The sequence below is a fragment of the Argentina silus genome, assembly GCF_951799395.1.
Source record: "Argentina silus genome assembly, chromosome: 21".
Taxonomy (NCBI): domain Eukaryota; kingdom Metazoa; phylum Chordata; class Actinopteri; order Argentiniformes; family Argentinidae; genus Argentina; species Argentina silus.
In genome coordinates this window covers 8,484,073-8,494,072 of record NC_139675.1, presented here as the reverse complement: position 1 = coordinate 8,494,072, position 10,000 = coordinate 8,484,073, and the positions used below count along the sequence as shown (strand labels likewise).

Genomic DNA, 10,000 nt, shown 5'->3' with positions numbered 1-10,000 from the left:
CCTACAAAAGTTGTACTTTTGTCATTTTAGTCAAAATGCATAACATCCTATGATGTGATTCTCTTCCAAACAGCCAAATTAGCAGAGTAATGACTGCAGCAGATTAAAAATCACACCCCTGGACAGGACACATAAAGGGCAGTAGGCCTAACCAATGCCAAACAAGCTCTGTGTTTGAGAGGATCAGCCTCAGCAAGGCACTGCACCAGTTCTCTGATATTTATCACACAATCGGTGGTTATGTCTTTACCGAAGGTGAGTTGTAGATCAGTGATCTGCGCAGCGCATTGCTCAAACCAACCGACCCTCTCAAACGCAAATATTCACTGACTGTCTTGAGGTAATTTTTCCCCATCAGTTTGTGCGTGCAAAAGCTTTCTTCTCCCGTCGAAACATTCTTTCTTGTTTGAATTGACACGATAAGTGAAATGTCCCCTTTGTCTGCCGGGAGCGAGTGCGTGCCTATTTGCATCAATGATTGGATTTGGCTAGACTGCAGAAAGTTTCACGGGCAGAGATGGGGAGGTTGTGACTTGCAAATGACCTGGGCATGGTATTCATTTTCCACCATTATCAGCATTGCAACATTACAATGAGAAAGTCTTACAATTCTGCTAATGTCATTCATGCTTTTGATTGGACCAAGCAAAAACGCTTCCATTTTAGTCACAGAGATAATTCCGTCTCGTCTCGATGATTGTCTCTGTAGCACAAGGAGGAAATGTGGCCAATGGTCTTCAATGGCCAGGCTGTCATTTTAAATAAGAATCTGTTCCTATCTGACCCGCCTGGATAAATAATGGTTAAATCAATTGCTTTCACATAAAACCTCCCACTGTTCCCTGTGCCCTATGAGCCAGCTGAGCTATCAGGCTAACAGGCAGGCAGGCAGACAAACAAACCAGGTGCCAGACAGACCAGGTGCTAGACAGACAGACAGACAGACAGACAGACAGACAGACAGACAGGTGACAGACAGGTAACAGACAGGTGACAGACAGACAGACAGACAGACAGACAGACAGGTGACAGACAGGTGACAGACAGACAGACAGACAGACAGACAGACAGACAGACAGGTGACAGACAGACAGACTGTGTGATAATGCATGGCTGGCATATTTCCACGTGTCTGGACATTAAAGCTGGCCACACAGTGTACATAGAAATGCTGCTGTTAGCCAACTCAGCCTGAAACGCGTGGAGTAAGCAGAAACGCCCTCCCTCTCCGGAGTCTGGAGTGCTTTAGGGCTCAGTCCCACAAAGAAGGGAAAGACAGGCAGATACACTCTCATCAGCCAGTCATGGTCCATTGTCGTCAGCCTGCTGAGACGCTTTGCAGAGAGGCAGATTTGAATGTCAGCAGCAACTGCCCATTTTCAGGTTGTTAAAGCTGCAATCTGTAACTTCTTTGTCCATAGCGGTTGCGGGATGGAATGATTTTTAAAGGGATTGGTCACTCTGTGTAAAGTTGTACTTTATTTGTGACTCACATAGTTCTTGGTTCATCCACACAGTTTAGGGTTAGGGTTAGGGTTAGGGTTAGTTTGCGTTTGCGTAGGTATTTAACAATGTATTGGACAGAATCTCCCAGTTCGAATTTTTAGCAATGCTAGTGGAAACGGTAGGGAACAGTTAGCACACACTCACTCAGATATCCTCCCTCTGCTGCCCTGCTGGGTCAATACTTTTTTTTCTTCCCTACCAGAAGTGAATGCACAGATTGCTCCTTTAATATCTGATATTTCTATGTTTAGCAGGTATTTTTTATTTTTTGTGTGGGCACATTACAGTCTCTCTCCATTGATTTTCTCCCATCTTTCCTGTTGGTTTTAGGGCTAATGATAATATGTAACCATGGTCTGAAGTCTCAGATTCTCTGTTATTTTTATCTGCCGGATATGTGAGATGTTCAATGATGTGATATCTTGTGATCTTGTCTGGGTTCTATTGGTTTGTTCATTTTGTCTACACAGATGTTCTAAATGAATATATGAGATATTCCCTGAGGGTACATCTTAGCTATCTCTGAGTTTGGTGTATTTTCTATTGGTTTGACATTTTGTGGGACGGTCACTGGTCTTCAGTTTGTTGTGATATTATCTCCTGTCTTTATATCTGTCTTGAGTTCCATAGTATGTACCAGTGGAGGCTGGTGGAGGTAGAAATCGGAGGACGGGCTCATTGTCATGCATGGAACAAAATGAGGAATCGTGGTATCAAATTCCTCATTCCGTTCCATGCATTACAATGAGCCCGTCCTCTGATTTCTACCTCCACCAGCCTCCCCTGGAATGTGCTGTGCTACATGTGTTGTGTGTCAGTGGTCAGTTGTTATCAGTTGTCCCTGTGTCTGTGATCTGCAATAGTACTGTATCTGGAACCTCATTGGGCCAGGCTTTCCTCGTTTTGAAAGCCTGGGGAAATCCTTTGCAGAAAGTAGCTACAAAGGGGTGGAAAACTGTTTGAAATGAGTGACGCCTCACAACATGCCAAACCAATCACAAACCAACGCCTTGCTTGGGCGGAGCTCAGAAAAAAAACAGAATCCCGTTTTTCGTTCAGGCTTTCTTCCATTTTCTTCAGTGTGGCAAGCTAGCATAGGCAAAGACAACATGCATAACAACAAGCAACCATTGCGAGGACATTTCCCCCATGGCTCTGTCCAGCTCAATGTAGCAGTAACGCTGCAGTGTTGTGTCGTTGTATCTCTTCTCTGCTAGAGTATCTCTACGGTTGAAAATGTTTGGAGTTGTGTTCGCCTATCAACGGCCTCTCTCTCTCTCTCTCTCTCTCTCTCTGTCTCCCTGTCTCTCTCTCTGTCTCCCTGTCTCTGAGAGAGAGAGAGAGAGAGAGAGAGAGAGAGAGGGAGAGAGAGAGAGAGAGGGAGAGAGAGAGAAATAGAGGTTCTGTCTGTAGAGTTGTGAGTGTTTAAGGAAGTGTACAGTGGAGTTGGGTAGACTTCTGTAGTTGTGCTTCCTCTCGGGGACGGCCATTTGCATGCACGGCTAGTTTCACTGCAGAGGAGAGGAGAGGAGAGGAGAGGCCCAAACGACGCTCTGATTGGTGTAGGAGTTGCTAGACAACAGATGTCCGGCTGGCTGGGAGGTGGACTACCTGTGGAGGAAAAGAGAGGGAGGATGAGAGGAAAAGATAGAGAGAGAGGGAGGAAGGTGGAGAGAAAGCTATAGGGAGAGAAAATGGAGAGATAAATGCTGAAAGCAGGAGAGAGAGAGAGAGAGAGAGAGAGCGAGAGTGAAAGAGAGATGGAGAGACTGGTGACCTTGCTGGTAGGGCCAGCTAATGTTGAAGTAATGGGTGTGTTGCCCTTGTTGCTGCTGCCGGTGTGACACTGTGCTGATTTTAGCTGTATTCACACTCTCCTGAGTCTTATCTCTCTCTCTCTCTCTCTCTCTCTTTCTCTCTCTTTCTCTCTCTCCTGAGTCCCTTCCATCCCAGCCTTCCAGGAACAAAGCAACAGCGCTTGAATTATTTCAGAAACAGTAGGATAGACACAGGGCAGGGCACACAGACACAGGCACAAACACACACGAACACACATACATGCACACACACACACACACACACACACACACACACACACACACACACTACTCTTCCTGGCAATTCAAAGCCCCTTCCACTGTGAAAATGCTGCACTGCGGGTTTGATTGAATTCAGCCCAGAGTTTCCACAGCGTCAACAAGAACAGAGGAAAGAGAGGAGGACGAGGGTGAAAAATAGGCGTCCTATTTTATGTGGAAAAAAGTAGAACCCTCAGCTCTCTCCCTCCCACTCTCTCTCTCCCTCCCTCGCTCCCTCCTTCTCTCTCTCTGTCCTGAGGCGAAGCCGAAATGGGTCGCCTCAAATGATTCTGAATCAGTTGACACAGTTCTCCTTTGACTTGAATGGCAAGATCCTCAACCACTTTTGAATACACTGAATCAAATGGGATTCTTAGATGGCCGTAGTCTATATTGAGTCATTTTGTGCTCTTAATTGTGATATTGACGTTTACTTGACAAAGACCATGGAGATCAAACCTTGTTTTGATTCAATCTACAGTAGGGTTGCACACCTCGAACTTGCACACCCCTAACTGCTCCAGGGGCGCCTGTCGGGGCAATAGAGCCCAGAGCTCGGTTCTCCCTAAGAGTGTGCTGTGTTGTGCTGTGCTACTGTGTGTGTGTGTGTGTGTGTGCTGTCTCGGGGGGGGGGGGGGGGGGTGCAAAAAAATCCTCGGCGATCAATAAAGTATGATTATTATGATTATGATTATTATGATTATTATTTATTACAACACTGTTTTAACTTTTTCATTACTGATACCGAATCTGAGTACTGAACCTTGAGTATCGCTGAGTACCGAGTACCAATCCGATAAAAGCCTATTATTTTAGATGTGAAATGCCACTGCCACGCCTCAAAACACCTGCCTCGCTAATTTTACAACAAGCACTGGTGTCTGTCTGAAGCGTGGAGTCGTTCCAGTCTGCAGACATGGTCGTTACTGTCATCGCCGTGGAGCCGTCAGTCCCCTACGCATGTGTTTGGCAAGCTGTTACAGTTGACAGTTTTGCGTCATGGCATCGGACCAGTAAATAGCATTCCTCGATCTCCGATTCCCGATCCAGCATTTTTGGCCGATATCAGCCCCATACCGATGCTCACTATGGGATCGGTGCATCTCTAAGTTCATCACTTGAGCAGCATAACAGTTTGAGTGGACATTCCTCTTTCATTCTCTTCATCCCAATAGTGACCACGCGTGGTTCATATCTGGTGGGAGGAGATAGGGGGTGTGTGGCAGGGGAGGCTGGTGGAGGTTGAAATCAGAGGACGGGCTCATTGTAAAGCATGGAATGGAATGGGGAACGGCATCAAACACATGTGTTTGATACCGTTCCTCATTCCATTCCATGCAGCCCGTCCTCCGATTTCTACCTCCACCAGCCTCCCCTGGTGTGTGTTGTAGTGGTTAGGGCACTACAATCAGGAAAATGTTGAATTGGAATTGGAATTTCAGCTAACTTCCTAGAGTAAATGGGCTGAAGTGAAATTGACCCCAGCCCTGCTCACCACCTTGACCCGGCCATCAGACCACAGGAGGCTTTAACTCCAGACCACTGTCTGGAGTTAAGGGGACGGTTCAGCCTATTTTCATATTTAGGTGAAACATAATCTTTGGCTGAACCTCTTTAACTTAACATTCTACTACTTATGAATCTGCTCCAACTACATCCAACCCATATAAACGCACCGGCTTCTCTTTGTGTTGTTCCATCTCGCCTGCAGTTTGTGGCTCATAACGAAGCAAATAGCAGGTCAGTTTATTTCCGTCAAGTATTTGAGTCACACAGAGAGACTCGGCCTTCTGATAAGAGGAGAGTTCTGCAGAAATGGGGGACATGGGGTTTATTTATAGTGTTTTCATCCGTTACCTCTGCCAGCTGTCCTCCTCTAGCAACTTCACACACACACACACACACACACACACACACACACACACACACACACACACACACACACACACACACACACACACACACACACACACACATACATGCACACACACACACACACACATACATGCACACACACACGTATCACACACACACACACACACACACACACACACGTACGTACGCACATACCCGCGTATGCACATACACACGCACACACACACACACACACACACACACACACACACATACGCACACTGCCACACACACTCGTATGCACGCATCCACACACAACCACGCATCCACACACACACACACACACACACACACACACACACACACACACACACACACACACACACACACACACACACACACACACACACACGTAAGCACTATGCACTCTACTGGTTGGAATATACATTGCAGTCTGAATACTAAAGCAGAATGACTGAATTCTAATGTCTCTCTCTCTCTCTCTCTCTCTCTCTCTCTCTCACCCTCTCTCTCCCTTTCTTACTGTTTACAGATCATCAGAAGCTTGAGAGGGAGGCGAGGATTTGCCGTCTGCTGAAACACCCCAATATTGGTAAGCTGTAAGATCTCACTCTATGTATAGACACACACACACACACACACACACACACACACACACAAACATGGTCACTGATAAGCTCCTCAGGTCTCCAGGGGGTTCTAGCTCTGGCTATTCATCTTGTGGACGTGGCGAGTGTGTGTGTGTGTGTGTGTAGTGTGTAGTGTGTAGTGTGTAGTGTGTGTGTGTGTGTGTGTGTGTGTGTGTGTGTGTGTGTGTAGTGTGTAGTGTGTGTGTGTGTGTGTGTGTGTGTGTGTGTCAGAGAGTTGTCTAATGATGATATATCTCTCAGCTGAGTCATCAGGGAGAGAAGAGACCACTCTCTTACCTCTCTTCTCATCTGTCCCTCTATTTCTTTCTTTCTTTCTTTCTTTCTTTCTTTCTTTCTTTCTTTCTTTCTTTCTCACCCCTTTCTCACCCCTTCTCCCTCGTTATTCCACTTAGAGCCTCTGCCTCTCTGTCTTCCTTCTCATTTGTTCACACATTCCTTCTCTTACTTTCTATCCTTCCTTTCTATCCTTCCTTTCTATCCTTCCTTACTATCCTTCCTTTCTATCCTTCCTTTCTATCCTTCCTTTCTATCTTTCTATCTAAATATGGTCTTTATAGCCTTCCACTTCCTCCTCACTCGTTCACTCCCTCTACCCCCCATCTCTAACTACCAGAGGGATGTAGGGACATGTTCAGATCAAGATGCTGCATTGTCTAAATTCAGAATTCATAAATGAACAGTTTTGTTGCAATACGCTATATACACTATTTAAAAAAACACAACTTTCTCTTCTATAAAATGATTGCTGTCATCAAGACATACAACCCCTTTGAAAGGACAGTAGCTATGTTAAGTTTGTTACTACTACTGCTACTACAACTGCTACTACTACTGCTACTACTACTACTACTGCTACTACTACTACTACTGCTACTACTGCTGCTACTACTACGACTACGACTACTATTACTACTACTACTACTACTACTATTACTACGACTATTACTACTACTACTACTACTATTACTACTACTGCAAGCTTACTGACTTGACTTTATTTTTCTTATCCTCTTTTCTCCTATTTTCTCCTCCTCCATAGTACGGCTCCATGATAGCATATCAGAGGAGGGCTTCCACTATCTGGTCTTTGATCTGTGAGTATACATCTCCTCATCCCTCTCTCTCTCTCTCTCTCTCTCTTCCACTCTCCCCCTCTTTCTCTCTTCCCTTAACGTTTGCCTGTCTGTATTTTCCTAGCATTTACTTGTCCTTGTTTTCCCAAGTTAACTGAGAAGAACACATTATCAGTGACAGCAATGACCTCGGAAAGAGTGTCACAATACGCAGTACACTACAGTCTCCGTCAGAGGATAATAACAATGATACAGTGCTGCTGCTTGAAAGTACGTGAACCCCTTGTGCAATTACAGATTTATTTTTGTTTTTTTACCATTTTTTTATCTTTTTTATCTGACATAACAGGTTTATATTTACCAATTCCATATGTTGGTTTAGAGGAAATTGTGTGTGTAGTAAAAAAACAAAATAATAAAGAAATTAGTGCAGGTGCAAAAATAAGTGAACCCCAAGTTGCATTGGTTAAATCAGGCACATCAGAGAGCAAATCTACCAAAGAATGGCTCAGAAGAAAGAAGATTTGTGTTTTGGATTGGCCAAGTCAAAGTTCTGACCTAAATCCAATTGAGATGCTGTGGCAGGACCTGAAGCGGGCAGTTCATGCCAGACACCCCTCAAACCTCACTCAGTTGGCTGAGTTCTGTAAGGAGGAGTGGGTGATTAGTGGTGATACAAGACATTTACTCCAAGTTATCGCTGCTAATGGAAGTTCATTTTAAGATTTTATACAAAAATAATGACCATCCCAGTAGGGTTCACAAACTTTCAAGCAGCACTGTAATAATAATAATAATAATAATAATAATAATAATAATAATAATAATAATAATAATAAAAGGATAATGTGGCATACATACATACATACATAACTAAGCCATCGCAAATACCAGACTGACCCATTTGACCCAGCATAGTGTGTGTTTGGGTTGGTGTGTGTTTGACCCAGCATAGTGTGTGTTTGGGTTGGTGTGTGTTTGACCCAGGATGGTGTGTGTTTGGGTTGGTGTGTGTTTGACCCAGGATGGTGTGTGTTTGGGTTGGTGTGTGTTTGACCCAGGATGGTGTGTGTTTGGGTTGGTGTGTGTTTGACCCAGCATAGTGTGTGTTTGGGTTGGTGTGTGTTTGACCCAGAATGGTGTGTGTTTGGGTTGATGTGTGTTTGACCCAGGATGGTGTGTGTTTGGGTTGGTGTGTGTTTGACCCAGCATAGTGTGTGTTTGGGTTGGTGTGTGTTTGACCCAGCATAGTGTGTGTTTGGGTTGGTGTGTGTTTGACCCAGGATGGTGTGTGTTTGGGTTGGTGTGTGTTTGACCCAGCATGGTGTGTGTTTGGGTTGGTGTGTGTTTGACCCAGGATGGTGTGTGTTTGGGTTGGTGTGTGTTTGACCCAGCATAGTGTGTGTTTGGGTTGGTGTGTGTTTGACCCAGGATGGTGTGTGTTTGGGTTGGTGTGTGTTTGACCCAGCATAGTGTGTGTTTGGGTTGGTGTGTGTTTGACCCAGGATGGTGTGTGTTTGGATTGGTGTGTGTTTGACCCAGCATAGTGTGTGTTTGGGTTGGTGTGTGTTTGACCCAGCATAGTGTGTGTTTGGGTTGGTGTGTGTTTGACCCAGGATGGTGTGTGTTTGGGTTGGTGTGTGTTTGACCCAGCATAGTGTGTGTTTGGGTTGGTGTGTGTTTGACCCAGGATGGTGTGTGTTTGGGTTGGTGTGTGTTTGACCCAGGATGGTGTGTGTTTGGGTTGGTGTGTGTTTGACCCAGGATGGTGTGTGTTTGGGTTGGTGTGTGTTTGACCCAGGATGGTGTGTGTTTGGGTTGGTGTGTGTTTGACCCAGGATGGTGTGTGTTTGGGTTGGTGTGTGTTTGACCCAGGATGGTGTGTGTTTGGGTTGGTGTGTGTTTGACCCAGGATGGTGTGTGTTTGGGTTGGTGTGTGTTTGACCCAGGATGGTGTGTGTTTGGGTTGGTGTGTGTTTGACCCAGGATGGTGTGTGTTTGGGTTGGTGTGTGTTTGACCCAGGATGGTGTGTGTTTGGGTTGGTGTGTGTTTGACCCAGGATGGTGTGTGTTTGGATTGGTGTGTGTTTGACCCAGGATGGTGTGTGTTTGGGTTAGTGTGTGTTTGACCCAGGATGGTGTGTGTTTGGGTTGGTGTGTGTTTGACCCAGGATGGTGTGTGTTTGGGTTGGTGTGTGTTTGACCCAGGATGGTGTGTGTTTGGGTTGGTGTGTGTTTGACCCAGGATGGTGTGTGTTTGGGTTGGTGTGTGTTTGACCCAGGATGGTGTGTGTTTGGGTTGGTGTGTGTTTGACCCAGGATGGTGTGTGTTTGGGTTGGTGTGTGTTTGACCCAGGATGGTGTGTGTTTGGATTGGTGTGTGTTTGACCCAGGATGGTGTGTGTTTGGGTTGGTGTGTGTTTGACCCAGCATAGTGTGTGTTTGGGTTGGTGTGTGTTTGACCCAGGATGGTGTGTGTTTGGATTGGTGTGTGTTTGACCCAGCATAGTGTGTGTTTGGGTTGGTGTGTGTTTGACCCAGCATAGTGTGTGTTTGGGTTGGTGTGTGTTTGACCCAGGATGGTGTGTGTTTGGGTTGGTGTGTGTTTGACCCAGCATAGTGTGTGTTTGGGTTGGTGTGTGTTTGACCCAGGATGGTGTGTGTTTGGGTTGGTGTGTGTTTGACCCAGGATGGTGTGTGTTTGGGTTGGTGTGTGTTTGACCCAGGATGGTGTGTGTTTGGGTTGGTGTGTGTTTGACCCAGGATGGTGTGTGTTTGGGTTGGTGTGTGTTTGACCCAGGATGGTGTGTGTTTGGAT

At 45.6% G+C, this 10,000-nt stretch overlaps 1 protein-coding gene across 3 annotated transcripts in view; it reads left to right on the top strand.

Annotated features, from left to right (window-relative positions):
• camk2d2 (calcium/calmodulin-dependent protein kinase (CaM kinase) II delta 2) overlaps positions 1 to 10,000 on the top strand; it is a gene marked incomplete at both ends in the record, with an annotated part of 35,896 nt that overhangs the window by 9,201 nt on the left and 16,695 nt on the right. For all 3 annotated transcript variants that reach the window (XM_083693290.1, XM_083693292.1, XM_083693291.1), the window contains 2 exons: positions 5,992 to 6,051; positions 7,149 to 7,203. In XM_083693290.1, the coding sequence (XP_083549416.1) occupies positions 5,992 to 6,051; positions 7,149 to 7,203 (115 nt within the window). The remainder of the gene's footprint in view (positions 1 to 5,991; positions 6,052 to 7,148; positions 7,204 to 10,000) is intronic.